At 43.1% G+C, this 20,475-nt stretch overlaps 1 protein-coding gene across 5 annotated transcripts in view; it reads right to left on the reverse strand.

Moving 5' to 3' along the window:
* Nucleotides 1-20,475, reverse strand: part of XPO1 (exportin 1) — a 555,220-nt gene that overhangs the window by 16,062 nt on the left and 518,683 nt on the right. For all 5 annotated transcript variants that reach the window (XM_033936440.1, XM_033936441.1, XM_033936437.1 and 2 more), the window contains 2 exons: nt 5,229-5,388; nt 5,049-5,145 (listed from right to left, as the gene is read on the reverse strand). In XM_033936440.1, coding sequence (XP_033792331.1) covers nt 5,049-5,145; nt 5,229-5,388 — 257 coding nt within the window. The remainder of the gene's footprint in view (nt 1-5,048; nt 5,146-5,228; nt 5,389-20,475) is intronic.

Consider the following 20,475-nt stretch of genomic DNA (forward strand, 5'->3'; position numbering starts at 1 on the left):
CCAAAGAATGGATGGGCTGGAGGAAGGAGAACGAAGCCCCTGAGGCTTGAGGGAGGAACCTCGATGCACTCCCAAAGACTCAGCTCCGTGAAAAGAATGTGAGGATTCCAGTCGAGGCATTTGCAAAGAATCTGCTCCATGCCATGCGTGCTTGGACGTCAGAGCAGACACTCGCAGAGACTCTGCTCCCTGTAAAGAGTGAGGAGCTCTGATTGCTCCTCGGTGGCTCAGATGGAGGAACCTCAATGCACTCTCAAAGACTCTGCTCCTTGAATAGTGTGTGAGGATTCCGTCCGAAGCACTGGCAAAGAATCTGCTCCTTGTTATACGTGCTTGGACATCAGAGCAGACACTCGCAGAGACTCTGCTCCCTGCATACAGGAAGAAGGGCTCCGTCTGGAAGCATGTCTTGATGAAAACCTCGATCTTCGATGAGAACTATGCTAAGAAGCTGAACTCGAAAAACAAGGAGACTTCGCCTCGGAGAGAAAAGCAACTGATGCCCCCAAAGAATGGATGGGCTGGAGGCAGGAGAAGCAAGTCCCTGAGGCTTGATGGAGGAACCTCAATGCACTCTCAAAGACTCTGCTCCTTGAATAGTGTGAGGATTCCGTCTGAGGCACTGGCAAAGAATCTGCTCCATGCTGTTCGTGCTTGGATGCCAGACCAGACACTCGCAGAGACTCTGCTCCCTGCAAAGAGTGTGGTTGAGACTGAGGCAAAGGAAGCGGTTCGACCTCGCGGGAGTCTGCTAAATGCCCAGGCTGGAGAAGAGGAAGAAGCTTCGGTCCCATATTAGTAAGGAACTGAATGAATTGCTTCCCCAACGTGGTCTGGAAAGAAGCCGGCAAGGATGGATCTGTGTCTGAAACCGGACTACCTGCTTTGGCTAGAGGTTCCCTCGAGGTAGTCTGAGTGTGCTTGGACTTGGAAAGCTTAGGCACCTTAATCACTACCGGAGGAAGTGTCTGCTGAGCTATCAGACCTGAGGGAACAGGGGAAGATACAGCAGAAGTCGTTGAAGGAAGAGCCATTGCAAACGAGGAAGGTCTGGTGAGGCTCGAGGTGGAAGCTGTCGAAGCAGGAGGAGCCTCGGTAGGAGTCGAGTCCAAGGTCACCTTTGAAGACGAGGATGCAAGGGAAGACTCCATCTGGAGGAGCTTATCCACCAAAATACGCCACCGCCGAAAAACACGAAGGGAAGTGGTTGACAAGGCGGGCACGATCTTGGATGATGCTTTGACCCAAGACACTGAAGACAGAGACGATGAGGGTCCGTAAGGAGATTGCGCGCAGGCACTTGGTACACATCTGAAAACCTGTGGCAGGCCGAACATAGGAGTAAAAGGAACCGCCGCAAGATTGAAGACCTTGGGCTGCAGCCGAGCGGCCTGTCCCAAAAACCGAACGGCCTGTCCCGAAAACCGAAAAGAAGAAAAATTTTTTTTTTTAAATGAAAGAATTAAAAGAAAGAAAAGAAAAAACAGCAATTTGTGAGAAAAAAAAATCAAACAAACCGCGGTTCTAGAGAAGGCACAAGGCAAAAAACAAACGGAGAGAGTCAAAAACGGACTTCTCGGCTCCGTGGAAAAGTAAGAACTGAGGAGATGCGCCCTACACTGGGTGGGAAGGCACTTGCGCATGCACGGTGTGGGCGATTCAAAACTTCGAGTTTCTTCAAGCAAGTCTGCTTGTGAGACGTCTGCACTGGGGCTCCATCGGTGACATCACCCATATGTGAAAATACCTGCCTGCTTATACTGGGATAAAAATTATTATAGCACTAAAATAGCTCGCTCTGACAATCAAAGTAATGCCCTCTTTAAATTCTAGCACTCTTTAATCCCAACAAGCATAAGATCAGAGCAAATCTATCTTCCAACTGTAGAGGATTTAGCAAAATTTTTTAAAAACAAAATTGTACTGATCAGGGACACGTTCCCTGTTGTAAATCCTGATGATCTATTTCCAGGTTCTAATGATTTAGTGGTAACTCCAGTGGATCAATTTTGGAATAATTTCAATCTAGTCTCAGAAACACAAGTTCTAAAACTATGTGAGAAACTGAAAAAAATGTAGCTGCAAAATGGATCCTTTCCCTTCATATCTTTTTGGAAATATCCCCTCTGTGGAGACTATATTCACGTACGCAGATGACATCTTCATTTTACTGGAAATTGACTCTGATCTCAGTAATTTAGTCTCAAACATAGACTATTATATTTCTAAACTTCAGATGTGTGCGATGTCCATTCAAATGAAATTGAATGCAGCTAAAACAAAATTGTTATGGGTTAGGCAAAGGTTAGAAAATCTTCCTATTTCTTTTACTTTGAAATCAGGTATCTCGCTACACATTGAGTTTTCTTCTAGAGTTCTGGGTATTATCCTGGACTCATCACTTACTTCCATGAACAAATAAACTTTTTGGTGAAAAAGTGCTTTTTTAGCTTGCGCATGTTGAAAAATGTTAGATCATTATTCTATCAGGAGCATTTTTCACTGCTGTTCAATCCACTGTGCTTGCTCAATTGGACTACTGTAATTCTGTGTATCAAGCAAAGCAGCTGGGAATCAAGCAGAGGAGCTTACAATGCCTTCAGTTGACACACAATATGGAGGCAAAACTTATTTTCGGAAAGCGAAAGTATGATCATGTCTCCCCTTTGCTCATAAAACTTCATTGGCTTCCAATTTATTTTAGGATCCAGTTCAAATGTGCATGTGTTGTTTTCAAACTTCTCTATGGAGTATTTGATTTTTTAATCCCTTTAAATTGGAATACTCTTAGATCTTGTTACCTGAGGAATACACAGAGGTATAAATTATTGTTCCCTTCCTTTAAGGGGATCAAATCTGTTGGGAAGCTTAATCAGTCTTTAGCTTTCAAGTTAGTGGAGACTTGGAATGGACTTCCTGACTCTATTAGATCGATAAGTCAGTTGTACTGGTTTCGCAAAACCCTGTTATTTTCACAATATTTAAACGGTCTACCTACGGGATCTACTAACTGACATTTGGAAGATCTACTAGTATAATTGACTTACTATTCCTTTTTCTTTTTACTTTTAAGTGTATTCTGGTCTTCCAATCACTTATAAACCGAGTCGAGCTCCAACGAGAGATGACCCAGAATATAAACTAAAGATTAGGTAAAAAGGCCATTTTGACCAATTGGCTGTCTACTGAGCTGGCGACCTATAGCCAATGGAGATCGCTGATGATTGTTCAAGCCGCAGACACTTTGCAGACCTTGATGGGGGTCTGGGCCTTCGCTTCAGTGTGATTTGGAAACACTTATGGATGGACCTCACTCCTCATGCTCAGAATCGACTTTTGAATGTGTGACATTGATTCTATGGTCTTTATAGTGCTTTTGAACTGGGTTTGAATTAAGAGATATGGGGGGAGGGTGGGGGGAGTATAATGTGCGTATGAAAAAGAAAAATGTTCTGTTTTGTTCACTATGTTTGTGTGCATTAGGACACTTAATAAAAATATTTAAACATAAACTGAAGATTAGGATTAGATTAACGATCATGTTTTGTGCATCTAGCCCTGGATGATTTTGTTATGGAAAGATAAAAATAGCTCTTGAATAATGAATAGCCTTAATTCTGCCCCCAAGCAACAGATAGCACAGTTACTTACCATAACAGGTGTTATCCGGAGACAGCGGGCAGATATTTTCACATGTCATGTGGATGACATCATCCACAGAGCCTGGTACAGACAGTGAAAAGTGCACTTTAAGAGAAACATAGAAATAGACGGCAGATAAGGGCCCACGGCCCATCTAGACTGCCCACCCTAATGTCCCTCCCCTACCTTTGCCCTGTGAATAGATCCCATGTGCCGATCCCATTTGGCCTTAAAATCAGGCACGCTGCTGGCCTTAATCACCTGTAGTGGTTCTGTAGACTATTCCAGCGATCAACCACTCTTTCAGTGAAAAAGAATTTCCTGGTGTCACCTCGTAGTTTCCCGCCCCTGATTTTCGACGGATGCCCTCTTGTTGTCGTGGGACCCTTGAAAAGTAGATATCTTCCTCCGCCTCGATGCGGCCCGTAAGATACTTGAACGTCTCGATCATGTCTCCCCTCTCTCTGCGCTCCTCGAGCGAGTATAGCTGTAATTTGTCAAGCCGTTCTTCGTATGGAAGATCCTTGAGTCCCGAGACCATCCGGGTGGCCATTCTTTGCACCGACTCCAGTCTCAGCACATCCTTGCGATAATGCGGCCTCCAGAATTGCACACAGTATTCCAGGTGGGGCCTCACCATGGATCTATACAATGGCATAATGACTTCCAACTTACGAAACCCCTTCGTATGCAGCCCATGATTTGTCTTGCCTTGGACGAAGCCTGCTCCACTTGATTGGCAGACTTCATGTCCTCAATGACGATTACCCCCAAATCTCGTTCTGCTACCGTTTTTGCTAGAGTTCATAAAATTTGCTAGAGTTCATAAAATTTTACCAGCTAAAGAAATACAAAGGGAACATCCCCCCCCCCCAATTTCAAAGAACTTGTGAAACTATATTTCACAAATGAACATGCTGAGGGAACGCAACACAGCACTAGGAAACACAACTTCTTCGCTCTATGGAAAATAAAGAACTGAGGTACCGTGAGGCAGGCAGGAAGGCATTCATGCATGCGCGGGCAGTCTGAAAGCTTATAAACTCTTAAAAGTGCTGGTGTACTTTTTACTGTCCATACCAGGCTCTATGGATGATGTCACCCACAGGTGAGAATATGCTACCTGCTTGTCATAGTATAATTATCCATGCCTACCACAAAAAAAACAATCACATTAAAGGCAACAATACATCATGTATTTCCTCTAGGGAAGGGGGAACTATTCCCTCATCTGCTATGGCTTCTATAAGTATCCATAAGTACTAGGATGGAAAGTATGGAAGAAGTCCTGCAGGTATAATCCAGGCAACCTGGCATTGTGTTGACTGACTTTAATGCACCTTAATATACTGGTCTCCACCTAAGTGTAGGAAATTTATCTCAATACATGCCCTTACATATCTTACCTTGATCTGTACAAGAAAATCCCGAAGATGTTCTTTGAAAGCTGGAATATCCTGGTTCAAACTGAAAAGTCCTGTGACAAACAGCTTAACCTGAGCACTAGAAAATAAAAATGTAATGTCAGAACAATGCTAATATGAATCAAACTTGAAAATCTGAAAACGTTAAAGGTCTATACTTACTCTTGCAGATGAGGAAAGGCAGATTTAAGAAGATTAGCCACATAATCTTGAACAAATAATTGATTATTAAGTGGATTTCCAGGGTTTAATGGTGCATTTATTTTTCCTTCTTCCACTAAGTTAAACATGTATGCAAGGATTGAGGCGTGCATTGTCAAACCTGAAAATAGATCAAATAATTTCATTCCTAGAAACTGCTAACACTAATAAATTAAAAAAAAAGTCTACAAATGCAAAATATAATAAGAAAATAATCAATATTTTTAAAGACTCAAATAAATGTATGAAATACGTATAATTAAAAACTAACTCAAAGCAGAAACATTTAGATTCTTATTTGATGAGAATGCACAATCATACTCAACCATAGCAACCAATATTTGGCTACACATTATGGCCCTTATTTTAGAAGCATTCCCATGTGAATACAGTAGATTTCCAATGTATGAATTGGCATATGCGTGTAAGAGGTCTCTCCAGACCATTCCCGATGAATGGATATATGCCCTCCTATCAGCAGATGAACTACTAAGCGATGTGAAACAAACAAAACTGCAGACTGTGTACAAGATGCAGGCAAATATTTATTGTACCAAAATTAAAATGCAAATAAGTAAAATAAAAACCTTTTACCAATCAAGGGACCCGACACGTTCCGTGTTTCAGACAAACCTTCGTCAGGGGTCCATGGTTGAAAAAGGTTGGGACATACCATAACAAATGAAGATAAGTAACAAAGTGCCTGTATATTGTGTTCGCCAAGGATTGCTGCAAAAAGTAAAGCGTCTCAAGGAAGCAGTAAAAAGATGTTGCATTATAAAGTGCTGTGCAGCCCTGAGTCAGCCAGTATTTCTATTGACAAAGCAGAGAATGATAGCAGTAACAGAACACCCCCCCCCCCCACACACACACATACACAATCATCCCAGGAAAAAGAAAACCAGAAACAGTCAAAACATGCTGCATAGATGAAAGAAATCACTAAGCCTTCCAGATTCCAGAGCATCCTTTACTCCAAAACTATACACAAGTCCTTGAACAAGCCAAAATAGACAGACAACCAAACACTTCATTTGGGCGGGCAAGGGAATGGTCCGGATGCTCAAGGAAAGAAAGTTAGCACATAATAACTTATCTCTCCAGACCATTCCGAACTTGAAAGTATAAATGTAGTACTTGAGGGCAGGATGAAGATAATACTGTCTTGCCTGGACATCCAACTTCTAATGTGGGATTCATAACCATTGAAATTGTCACCCCTGCAAACGGCTTGCCTAAGAATCAGGGAATACTCCATCCAAGATGAAACCTGAGCCCTAGTAAAATGTGCTTTCATTTTATCCAGCATCACTTTGCCAATGAGAATGTAAGCCAAAGTGATTGTCTCCTTAAGCCATAGAAGCGAAGTCGCCTTTGAGGTCACTTCACCTTTCCTTTGACCCATAACCACAAAAAGTCTGTCATCCAATGATATAGGGAATCCTGCCAAAAAATTGGCAGAGAAATGGACTGATTGATATGAAAAGGCGAAACTACCTTTGGCTAAAAAGGATGGCAAGAAATAGCCTGCAATGACCACCAAAAAGGCAATCTTCAGAGAAAGATCTTTAAAAACATTACCTTCCTTGGGGGCTCAAAGGGCACTTTGAACAGGGCCAACAAGACTAGATTTGGGCTTAAGGAGGAACATTTCTCCTGAATAGTGGCCTCAAGTGCTTAATGCCCTTAAAAAAAGCATTCTATGTCTAGATCAGGGGTCTCAAAGTCTCTCCTTGAGGGACGCATTCTAGTCGGGTTTTCAGGATTTCCCCAATGAATATACATGAGATCTATGTGCATGCACTCCTTTCAATGCATATTCATTGGGGAAATCCTGAAAACCCAACTGGAATGTGGCCCTCAAGGAGGGACTTTGAGATCCCTGGTCTAGATGAAGGGCCAATGGCCAACTCTGAAATGGCCCACGAAAGGACACTAACACCTCCAACTGTCTTCTAAGGCAGAACAAGGCCAAATTCTTATCCAAAGTATCCCGGAGAAAATCCAACACCTTTTCAATAGAAGCACAATGCAGAGCAACTCCCTTATCACACCAATCTTCAAAGATCCACCAAACCCTAACAAAAAATAAGGAGGTAGATAACCCTGGCATAATAACCCTCCTTCAGCAATCCATGAGTAGTAAGCTCAGGAGTCATGTTGTAAGAGTTACATTTGGCAAGTAGATAGAAGCCTGAGACAAAAAGCTGATGTGGACAAGAGAATAGGACCTTCAATCTTCATCCTCATCAGATCTCCGTATCACAGGCACCTTGGCCAATCTGGAACACAAGAACCACTTAGCCTTAATAAACTTTGATCCTTTGAAACACCCAGCCTATTAAGGGCCACAGAGGGAGAAATAATACAGTTCCAGACTGGTCCAAGGAAGAACCAGCACATATAGCCTTCCTGCAACTGGAGAAATATGGCACTTTGGCATTCCTCATAATGGCCATGAGATCCTGCGATAGCCATGTTGAACTGCCATGCAGCCTCAGATAAATTTGTTCTCATGGATCTAGAACATTTCTACAGAGAAAATCTTCCTCCACGTTGGCAGCTCCTGCTCCTTATGCTGTGGATAGAAGGAAAGATTCTGTTCCGCCCAGACTGATGACAAAGCAAACTACCTGGTGCACTGTAAAAGCCAAGCACTGTTATGCCTTTTCTGAGGGAGCCATCATTACTGCCTCATAAACCTGGGTCACATATGCACACTGCCCCTAAAATGTCCAAAGTGGCTATCAGAATTGCAATTCCAGAAGGCTCTATACTTAGTAGGTTGCCTTTTTTATATAAATACTTGCAGTTGCTTTCTCTCTGGGAAGGCATGCAAGGAACATCTCCTGGTAGTCAAAATAGAGAAGGCCGAGGAAAACCTACTGCATACAGAGGGCAAGGGAGAGGGACCAGAGAACCAGAGTTTGCACCCCAGAGCATAAGAATAAAGAAAAGTAAGGCCTCTTTTACTCTTATTATGGGGGGGTTGTCTGACAGAACAAAGGATTCCCCTTTTCATTTCTCTTGTGGTGCCCAACAGGGTACCCCCAAATCAAAGGCCAATCTGAAGAGAGCTACACAGGCACTTACCTACCATCTGTTGAGGAGACTGAGAAATACTGTCTGTCTCAGGGAAGCACAGCATCTTATAGTGTGATGTCATTTAGTAATTTTCTTCTTATGTCTTTTTGGTTTGTTTTGTCCCTTTGTATTATTTTTGTGTTTGTCTTGTTTATATGTCTGATTTTATGCTGCTTTCCCCTTTTATTGCTTACAATATAAACAGCATAGATATCTTTAGCATATTTTGTGGTATATCCTTCCATTTTCTACCCCTTTCTCATTTTTCTTCTGCTACCAAGCTGTTTATTTCATTTTTTAAAAATTGGCTTACTTTTTGTATACATTTTTTATAGAGTTGGTTTTGACCTTTTGGTTCAATTCATGTTTAATTTTATGTACCTTTAAGTGAAGGCTTTAACATCTGTTACATGTATTGTCTGTTGCATCCATTGTTCAAAAATTTTATTTGGAATTTTATTTGTTGACAGCACATGGTACGGAGCTTTCATTAGTTACAGGTCATCTATTATTTATTTGTTGACTATTGTTTATTTATAATCTTTTCTTGCTCACTATATATGTTTTTATTATTAATTTTTTGCATAGCTTCATTTATTTTGTCTTTGTAGTTATGGTTGTAACCACTGATGCAGGCATTTTCTTGCTGACACACATCAGTGTTGGGTCCTGTTCACTTGTACCATTAGGCGAGGGATAAAATAATTAAATTTGTCCTTGGTTCTTTTATTTATTTATAAGTTTTCAAATATACAATTCAAGTTTAAACTTGTACAGAATGCGATTTAAAGCAAAGAAAATAAAAAGAAATAATAAAAACCATTCCTAAAAGTAAATATTAGCTTAAATCAGCTCAAGTCCACAATAAGATTACATTACATTACATTACATTAGGGACTTCTATTCCGCCTATACCTTGCAGTTCAAGGCGGATTAGTTCAAGATCCATGATGATGTGCAGATCACGTAATGCAGTGAGGAGAGCGGACATGTGTTCTGCAGTTCCCTGGCCCTCACGGGCACATTCTTTGTCTACTTATCTCTAATCTGCGATTTGAAGCCCCACAGTTTCCCCCTCAAATTGGTCAACTTATGGACCACTTCGTGTCCAAATCGGGGGGCAGTCGATCTAGCAGAACGGCAGCTAAACCCAAAGAAAAAGCAAAGCCGGAGGACGACACCATGGCAGTGGCAGGACCGTCTTACGTGGCGGAATTCACCGACATCCAATTGAGGCAGCTTACTTCGGTGGTGACATTGGCTCTGGCCCCGCAAATGGAAAAATTGTCGAGCCAAATACTGCATTTGGAGACCTTGTTGGGGGACACGGTAAGCCAAACCACTGAGTTGGAGACGAGAGTCTCTGCAGCGGAAGACTCTACCCAGGCTGAGTGACCATCTCGCTTGCCTAGAGCAATGCCTGGCGGCAAGCGAAGAAAAAACGGAAGATCTGGAAAATCGATCAAGATGGGACAACCTTCGGTTTATAGGGGTCCCGGAGACTTTGTCTGATCGTCAATTGGGCACCACCTTTAAGGACTGGCTTGCCGCTGAATTTCCCTTGCCTGCTGGCATGGGTTCCATCTGCCTGGAACGGATACAACGGGTGGGACGCCCGGAGGCGGAGCGGCAGTGGCCCAGGGTCATGGTGACTAAATTGCACAATTATCTCCATAAGGTGGAAATACTTAAACAATACCAGCTTCGGAGGGATGCTCTCAAGTATGATGATACCCAAATCCGCATTTTTCAAGATTACTCTGTGCCCTTCCAGACCCAGCGGCGGAAGTTTCAACTCTTATGTGCTGCCTTGGCGGCGAAGCAGATCAGATTTCTTTTTTGTATCTGGCAGTCCTTAAGATTCAAGACAACGGGGTCTGGAAGTCATTTGACTCTGTGGAGGCTGCACAACCTTTGGTGACACAACTTACCTGACTGTGACCACGGAGTCACCCTGTTCCGGCGTGGGTTTTCGTTGCTGCAGTTCAATTTTTGCTTGTGGCAGGAGCTGTGGAGTACTTTTTGGTTTTTTATCACCTTTGAATACTGTTAGTTCTTGCTATGTGTGTGCGTGGGGAGTCCATTGCATTTTGTTGTTCTTCTGGGGTTCCACTGGTTGTGGGTCCTGTTGGTGGGTGTGGTTGTATGGGGGTTATTTGGGGAAGGTTGGGGAGTAGGGGGGTGGATGGGTTTGGTTGGGTTGTTGGGGTGGGGGGGGTAGGACTGGGTTCCCGATGGGGGTTAAATTTGTATTTCAACATATTTTGTTTCTTCATGTCTTGTATATAGGCCACATTCCATGTACTTATTTCTCCTTGGTTTTTTGGCTCTGTTATACCCCGGGGGAGGCTGGGCTTCTGGGGTTTGATTTCACTGGGACTTGCGTACACACTTCTCCTGTAGGGAATGCCGGGCTTGTCCTTTAGACTGGTCTCCTGGAATGTAGGGGGCATCACCTCACCTATCAAATGGCAGAAAATCTTGGCTGCGTTGCAGCGCACTGCTGCTGATTTAGTTTGCCTCCAGGAGACCAGGCTGACTGATGAGGAGCACTTGAAGCTGAGACAGTCTTGGGTGAGAGAGGTGTATTTTGCCTCGCCTACGGGACGTCATGGGGCAGTGGCCTTACTCCTTCGTATGTTCCATCGGCGTTCAAGTGCTGGAGACAGATCGGCTGAGTAGATACTTGCTGGTTTGCTTGTAAGTGGGTAACTTACATTACTTTGTTGTTGGTAGTTTATGGGCCTAACTCAGCAGAAATGCCCTTCTTTCAGAAATTGATTGCTCTCTGCTTGAAATATCCTGCTTAAGTTTATTATTAGGATTTTTTTTATATATTCCGCCTATCAAGGTTATCTAAGCGGTTTTTTACAATCAGGTACTCAAGCATTTTCCCTCTCTGTCCCGGTGGGCTCACAATCTATCTAACGTACCTGGGGCTATGGAGGATTAAGTGACTTGCCCAGGGTCACAAGGAGCAGCGCGGGGTTTGAACCCACAACCCCAGGGTGCTGAGGCTGTAGATCCAACCACTGCGCCACACACTCCCCAAGCAACCATTATTGCTGCTTGGGGATGTTAATCTAGTCATGGATCCTGACACTGATAAATCCTCTAGTCCCTCGACTCCTTTGGGGCCCAAGGGCCTTTTGCGTTCCAATTTTTGCTCTGAATTGGACTTAGTGGATCCCTGGAGGCTATTACATCCGGAGGTGCGTGATTACACCCATTTGTCCCGGGCCCATGGTTCATGGTCTCGGCTTGATTACATTCTAGTTTCTTCTTCCCTATTTCTGCAGGTAACGGCGGCTTGAGAGGGCTCGATACAGGTCTTTGATCATGCTCCTGTCTGAATATTCAACTTGATGCCGGCTTTACTCGCTCCAGTCATTGGAGATTCCCAGCTTATCTGAGGCATGATGCGGATTTTTAAAAGTTTTTACTGGCGTGGTGGGAGGATTATGTTTTGACTAATGAACAGCATCAGAATGATCCACTCTTATTCTGGGAGACGGCTAAGGTTGTCCTCCAGGGTCATATTCTTGCCTATACCTGTACGAGAGTGCAGAGACTCAATAAGGCTATTATCACATTGGAGCGCTCCCTGCGTGTGGCTAAGAGGGCTCATATTGCTCGCCCTTCGGCATCCACCAGAGAACAAGCTGCTCAGGCGGTGCTCAATTTTCTTTTACATTCCAGATCACAACGCTGGTCTACTTATAGACATTATCAATTTCAGCATTTTGGTAACAAATCGGGTAAGCTGTTGGCTAGAATGGTGGATACACACGCGGGTAATAAACCGATTTTGGCTTTGCGCTCCGCTGGAGGAGCGGTCGTGTCGCCTACAGATGATATCGCTCGGGTATTCCATGATCATTTTGGGGCCCAGTATGGTTCTCTGTCAGGCCCTCCTGGGGATTTGATTGATGACTATCTCCTTTCGTTGGGCATGCCCCGTTTGCGGGTGGCAGACATTGATCGCCTGAACCGACCATTGCAGAACTACAACGTGCCATTCGGTCTAGCAGGGTAGGTGCGGTCCCGGGTCCTGACTATTTCTCAGGGGAATTTTACAGGATGCTAGAATCCCATCTTTGTGGCCCTTTGTTGGCTTATTATAATGGTGCTGTGGTGTCGGCGGCTTTTCCAAGATATGCTAATGACACCTCCATAGCTCTGCTCCCTAAACCTGGTAAGCCGCCCGATCTTCCTGGATTGTACCATCCCATTTCTCTGATTAATGTCGACCTCAAACTTTTCTTTCGGATCTTGGCGGACCGCCTCCTCCCTTTGATTCCGACTTTGATCCACAGGGATCAGGTGGGCTTTGCTCTAGGGAGGCAGTCGGTGCTGAAAGTTTGTAAAATTCTTTTGGCCCTTGCTCATGCTCAACAGGCCCAGGAGCCTACATTGCTGGTTAGTCTAGATGCGGCTAAGGCAATTGACAACGTTTCATGGCCTTATCTTTTTCACACTTTGGCTTCTACCGTGCTGCCTATGCCTCTCTGTATAATGGCCCGACTGCGTCTCTCGTTGTTAATGGTACACTTTCAGATACCTTCCATATTCGACGTGGCATGCGTCAGTGGTGCCCCCTATCTCCCCTACTTTTCATCCTTACCTTGGAACCTTTATTATGCACCCTTCTTCAATTTAATTTGAGGAGGTGTGTGGATTAACCATAGTGGGTCAGGTTATCAAAACTTTGGCTTTTGCTGACTACTTAATGCTCATTCTCACGAATCCAGCACGCTCTCTTGGGGCAGCCCTGGATCTTATAGCAGAATATGGCTTCTATTCTATTAATTTAGACAAATCGGTGGCTTTACCCTCTCATTCCTCTATTCATGATTCGTGGATGGGCGCTTTTCCTTTACAGTGGGCTGATAAAGAAATTAAATATCTGGGTATATATATTCCCACTGATCTTTCTACTTTATACGCTTCTAATGTGACTCCCTTATTGCATTCTTTGGCAGTTAAATTGTGATTATGGCAGGAATATCCCCTTTCCCTCCTGAGGCGGGTGGCTCTCCTTAATATGATCATACTTCTCACTTGGCTTTATCTATTTCAAATGCTCCCTCTGTATTTGCTCTGTGGGGATGAGAACACTTATATTCGTCTAGTCCGACGCTTCCTATGGCGGGGTTGTTGTGCTCGTTTACCCTACTCACAGATGGTGAGACCTCAGTATAAGGGGGTTTGGGTTTGCTTAACCTTAGATATCTTACTATAGGCTGTGGCATGCGTCACATCAATGACTATTTTCGGGGCACATCTGTCTTCTCTAATACTTCACTGGAACTAGCGTGCTATCAACAGGAGCATTTCAGTGCTTATTTTCATTCTGTTCCTTCCACTCACTCTTCTGATGTGCGCCTTCGGGTGTTTGGCCTTCCCTTGTAGAAGTTGTGGAAATGGGTATGTAAGTTTCACGGTATTAGTGCCAGTGAGTCACTCCTTTTGCCTTTGTGCGGTAATCAAAATTTTTCCCCAGGTATGGGGGGTTCCTGGTTCAAACAGTGGGCGGCAAGGGGGTTGGCCTTTTTATTTCATCTGGTGCAGGATGATGACTCAATGCAATCATTTCAAACATTGTGCCAGGTTCATGCACTGCTGCAAATAGATTTGCTTATATGCAGATTGTGCATTATGTGGCCTCTTTGACCAAGACCAACTTACACTCTGCTCGGCAGGACTTATTGTCCACGGCCTATATTTTTGGTTCTCAGATGAAAGTCCCCCTCAAGTTTCATCATAGACACTTGAAGGATGAGACCCCTTGCCGGACTATGCTACACTCCAAGCAGCTTGGTCTCAGGACCTGAATATAATATTTCTGGAGGACATTATATCTTGTGTGGTAGCCCAGCTTGGCTGCTTTGAGAAAATATGTGTATTTTTGGGAAATGCAATATAAATTGTTATTTCGAATTTATGTATCACCTTATAGGGCCTATTGTGCCAAATTTCAGCCCATAGCCTTGTGTAACAAATGTGGGCATCTGACTGCTACATTGGGCCATATGTTGTGGTCTTGCCCGGCTGTTCAAGTCTTTTGGAAGGGAATCTTTACTTTTATTGGGACTCTTTGGAATGTGAATATTCAACCTTTGTCTCTCTTGCTCTTTGGCATTTCTCCGTCATATCATCCAAGGCCATCGGGATTCAGTGCATTTCTTCAGTGGTCCATTTTATGTGCTTTAAAATGTATTTTTCTTAAATGGCTGGACACTGAGGCTCCTACAACCCACATGTGGCGCTCTCAGATGATTCTCCTGCTGTCTTGGGAGCACAGAGATGTGCCTGATCTTTCTACTGTGCGGGGGCAGCGTGTCACGGCTATCTGGGAGCTTTTTTGGAATACCATGACTCCAGTGGCCCGAAGTCGTGTTTTGAAATGTTGACTGAGACTTTGCTGTTCATATTTGTGCTGCTACTTTATGTGCTTAATATTGGGGACTCTGGTCCTGGGGGAGGTTTGGGGGAAGGGGGTTGGGCAGGGAAGGTGGGGGGGAATGTTTTCTATAAAATTGTTTTTGGAGCACTGCTTGTTAGGATGAATCTTGGTACCTGTATTTTCATCTGCTCTAATAAAAATCATTTTATCTTAAGATCCATGATGTAATGTAAACGGAATAATTGAAGAAAACTAACATAAGAAGTGTGATGCTAAATTAACTGAAATACAGGCATCTAATAACATTCTATAGTCCTCATTTATTTTCCTTCTCCAGACGGGATAGAGAGAGAAGAGCCTTCAGCTGGAAAGACTCAAAGAAAACATATTTTTGAGAATTATACACTTGCAAAGGTGACGGAGATAGAAAGTCACCCCAAGAGCTATAACTCCAGGTTTTAATAGAAGAAATTATTTTCTTCATCTGTGTGTGTCTCTAGCCAAGTCAGGAAACATTTGTATCTTAAAGCCCAAGAATTCTTTTTCTTTATTCTTGAAGAAATGTCTCAAAAGCCAGTTATTGTCCAGTATAAGGGCTAAAGTCACTACCAACATTGTAGAGATATCTGTTTCCTTATCTGATAGCTCAAGTAGAGCTGATACATTTATTACTCCTTGACTTTTTTCTGTTGCTGGTTCTGGTTTTTGTTTGGCAAGTAATAAACCTGCATAAATGGAGGTAATGAATCCTCAGGCACTTCTAAAATTTCTATCAGATAACATCTCAGCATTTCTCGAGGAGTTGCTGTTACAATTCTAGGAAAATTAATCAGTCTAAGGTTATTACTCCTTGAGAAATTTTCAAATGTCTTTATCTTCCTTCTTAAATTAACATTATCTTTAATTAGTGTCTTGTATTTGTTTAGAAGATTTTAATTCATTTTGAATAACTTGCAAAGTAGTCTTAGAGTCACCAATACCCTGTTTTATTTGGATAATTTATTTTTCTTGCTCTTTTATTTTCCCATCCATCTGGATATGCTGGGTATTCATAGTTTTAACTAAATTGGCAACCAGATCCCACAGAGCATCCAAAGTGACTTCTTGTGGTTTTACAATAGTAAAACATTGCATGTCTGTTTGTGTAAAAAGCTCTTCCTCTTGTCCAATCTCCTGGGCAGGTCCAAACCTCGATGTTGCAGTATCCTCCTCCATGTTCAAGCTCTCTTGGAAAACCTGGGGGCCTGAATCTGCATTCGCCATACCATTCCTGGTAGCCTCTGGGGGAGATCGCGTCCCAACTTCCGGTGGCTTCTCAACCCCCGGGGCACTGGTGGTTCGAGGATGTGGGGGAGGTGCTCTTACGTCGGGACTCAAAGTAATCTCAAAGCCCCGTAGAGGCACCTCCATTCCATTCCCCTGGAGTGTCTCAAGCGGGGGTATCACTGATGATACTGAGACACCCTGCATTCGCCTCAGCAATTCCTCGATATTGCCGAGGGTTGCTGTTCTGGATCGCCGCAAGGCTCCAGTGGCGCTCTTACCCCTCCTCTTCGGCATATAGAGGTATTTATTCCCCAGAAATAGCGCCTAAAAGGAGCATTAGAGAAAAAACTTCCAGAGGCGATTGCTCAGCTAAACGCAACAACGGCCATCTTTGATCTGGTTCGTCCTTGGTTCTACAACCTTGAGTCCACTACCTTGCTTCATTGTCTTTCTTGTGGCTTATCACATGAGGCTGATTTATCCTTCTCTACAATGTTTTATTCCAGTAGCTAGCAATGAAACTGCTCATATATAGGTCTTGCGAATAAGGAAAGTTGAGATACACATTCCCAGGGGAAGGGGGTGGAAGAGAGGAGAAGAAGGAAACAGAGGGAAGATGGAGTGACTACACATGTCTACTCTTCATGACAGCTAACTGGAAGTCTAACCCACTCCTACCATGTTTAGGCTGCATAGGATCACACTCTGCTGGAGACAAATACTGGTGAGCTTTGACCACACAGGTTACTTTTAGGAGCTCTGGAAGCTAGCAGTTTTCTTCAGATGCTAGGAGTGCATAAATCCACAGGTTTTGACTGGTTTGGAGGATGCTAAAGCATAGTAATTACAGGAATTATGGCCTGAATCTATAAGTGTACTAGGGATGCACTTACCTGTTAAGAAAGAAGTGACGGTATTGAGGGTTGTATTGGACCCAGGTTTAACCACGAATTGGCAGATAGTTAAGACTACAAAAGCATGTTTTAGTCAACTTCATATGTTGTATTGACTGAAATTCATGATTTCTAATTTTGATTTTAGGACTGTTGTGCAAGGGTTGGTCTAATCAAGGTTACATTATTGCAACGCCCTTTACCTCAGTATTTCTAAAACGAAAGGAAGAGCTTTGCAGTTAGTGCAAAATGCTGCAGCTAGGTTTGTTATGGGTGCTGAAAGAACAGCCCATATTATACCTGTTCTGAAGAAATTACATTGGTTGCCAGTTATATTTCTGGTACAATATAAAGTGATTTTTGTTGTTCATCAAACTCTTTACCATCAAACATCATGGTATTTTATTGTTCATTGAAAGCTTCTATATCGCTACTAATGACTGGGAGGTCAATTCAGAGCAGTTTACATGAGCTTCTGTAAAGGTATTACAATTCTGAGTTAGCGTTTCTGGGAAGGTTTTCAGCACAGACATAATTAAACCATCATCAATGCAAGAACTTCAGTAAAGATGTTCTATAAAGAGTTAGTGTTTTCTGAGATGGTTTACAATACAGACATAATTAAACCATAATCAATCATACTTTTGCTTGCACCTGTAATTACCATGATATATCTGCTTATATATACACATATAATAAACACTATATACATATATATTAGTATCTTGCATACTGCTCCTATTTCTTTGCACATATAGTATCTGGCTCGTGTTCTATGTTTATAAATACTAACTTCCTCAATGCCTAGTTATCTGGACTTCTGTGCTTTGTCTATTATATCCTCTACAATTCTGGGTATCCCTATTGTGTTCATCTTATCGGGTTCATAATTTGGGGGGGGGGGGGAGGGTTATAGCTAACTGTTTCCTCTAGGTTGTTTTATTGGCCAACATAGTCTGTGAAGAGAATGGTTTTTATTCCTTTCTTAAACTTTCCGGTATCCTTTTCTAATTTAGTTTCTTTGGAAGAATGTTCCACCACCTTGGAGCCATCACTGAGAATATTCTTTTCCTGATGCTTTTGTATTTGATGTCTCTGAAGGAGGGGATTTCCAGCAGGTGATTTTGGCTTGAGCATAGTACGCGTGTTGATGTGTGATGATATAGTCTGGCTGCTAGATATGGTGGTTCTGAGAGATGAATGATTTTGTGCAATAGGATTTAGAATTTTCAGTTATTACTGTACATGAATTTAGAATGATATATTGTATTTACAGTGATACATGAAAGAAAATCAAGTGTATATTTTATGAGATCGTATAAATTTCTATGATACACTTGTAGTATGAAAAATGAATAAAAAATTTATAAAATTAAAAAAAAAAAAAAAAGGATTTTGAATTTCACCCTGTTTTCAATCAGAAGCCAGTGTAGTTCTTTCAGTAGCAGTGTGGCACTCATCTGCCTTGATTTTCCTAGCAGAAATCTGCTGCATTTTGAACCATTTGAATCTGCTTAACAGTGGCGTAGGTTATGTGGCACCCGGGGCCCATCATTTTTTAACACCCCCCCATGTAAAAAAAATATTTTTTCTAATGACTACGAAACGGAATAAATGGTCAGAATAGAAACAGGCAGTGAAAATTTTCTTTTATTGAACCTCATAGATGTAACCATTATTCCAAACATAACATAACATAAATTATGTCTGAATTGTCATGACATCAGAAGTACATATGGAGTAGTTGCAGGTGATGCTTGGGACAGTTCTGATTGTGTTAGTTCGGTTTTATGTGTTTTTTGAATAGAAGGGTTTTTATTTCTTTTTTGAAGGTTTTGTAGTCTGTGGTCGAGGTCAGTAGGTGATAGAGTAAGTGTTGCAGCTTGAATGGCTAGGAGGTTGTCGAACAGTTTTTTTCTTTTGACGTTTTTGGTTGGAGAGTGTGTGAATGGTGCGTGAGTTCTCCTTTGTCTGGTTGAGGTAGATTGAATTATTTAGCTGAATAAATTAGTTAACCCCTCATCCCACACACATTAATTCTCTTCCATTTTTGTTCCCATTATAAAAAACACTGATAAGTTCCCAGAAAACAAATACATTAAAATAAGAAGTGAAACAAAGGCCCCTACAGATGAGAACATAACATAAGAATAGCCTAACTGGGTCAGACCAATGGTCCATCTTGCCCAGTAGCCCATTCTCATGGTAGCCAATCCAGGTCACTAATACCTGGTCAAAACCCAATAAGTAGCAACATTCCATGCTACTGATCCAGGGCAAGCAGACACATCCCCCATGTCTTAATAACAGATTATAGACTTTTCCTCCAGGAATTTGTCCAAATCTTTCTTAATACCAGCAACACTATCTGCTTTTACCATAACTTCTGGCCACTTCATTTTTAAGTTTAGATCTTTCCTTCCAAACAGAGACTTTGCTAGATGTCAAATACAGCACAAGGTAACTTCACACGGACTTAGCTGTGCAGGAAATGTGAATCTCCTCATACACCCACCATATAGTGCAAAAATGTGCAAAGGTCTGGTTTTTTCTTTCAATCACTACATAGCCTAATGCCACACAAGCAGCGCTGTTACAAACATATTCTGTAGGTCAATGCTAAGGATAACAAAGTTTCCTTCCTTGGACCAGAAGGAGATACTGATAAACCACTGGAAGAGATCCCAAAACAACACCCAAAGACCACTCAGCATGTGAACCAGTTGAGTGGAGTGGACTAACTGGGGGGTGGAAATGGGCCCGGATTTTGCTCAGCAGAATTTCCCAGACCACCTCTTCCTCTCAACACATTGACACGCTGCCACTATCACCACTAGGAACACCTCAACGGGTAGGCCAGCAATGCTATAAACTTTATAAAACACATTATTATATCAATAATAATAAAATGCTAGAGGCGCATGCGCTCTTGAAAATTCGTGAGCGGTGGCGCCGTGAGGTGTGCTTCTGTGCCAGTCCTCACGGCGCCTGCGCGTGACTGTGCAGAAGACACCAGCGACTCCTCCCTCCCGCTCCTCTTCAAAGCGGCCTGCTGAGGTTCGCCAGCCGCTGTAGCGAACCTCGCAAGCCGCTCTCCACCTCCGTGCAGGAGTCGCTGTGTCACCTCCCGCCCTCACTCGCTGCTGCTGCCACTGATCCTCCTCTTCAGAGCAGCCTGCCATCGTGGCCAGCTTTAGCGAACCTCGCAGGCCGCTTTCCAGCTTCAGTAGCACGCTCCCTCTGACGCACGGGATCGCGTCAGAGGAATGTGCTACCGAGTTGGAGAGCAGCCTGCGAGGTTCGTTAAAGCCGGCCACCACGATCGCAGGCTGCTTTGGTGAAGAGGAGCAGGCCAGAAGATGCCTGGATGTTGGGAGGGTAAGAAGGGAATCAATACCGGGAGCCAGTGGGAAAGGGAAAGGGGGCTGCTTTGGGGAGAGGGGGTGTGCTGGGGGGAGACAGAAGGGGCCATGGATAGGGAGAGGGAAAGGGGGCTGCTTTGGGGGGAGGGGTGTGCTGGGGGGAGACAGAAGGGGCCATGGAGAGATAGGGAGAGGGA

The sequence above is a fragment of the Geotrypetes seraphini genome, chromosome 3, assembly GCF_902459505.1.
Source record: "Geotrypetes seraphini chromosome 3, aGeoSer1.1, whole genome shotgun sequence".
Lineage (NCBI taxonomy): Eukaryota > Metazoa > Chordata > Amphibia > Gymnophiona > Dermophiidae > Geotrypetes > Geotrypetes seraphini.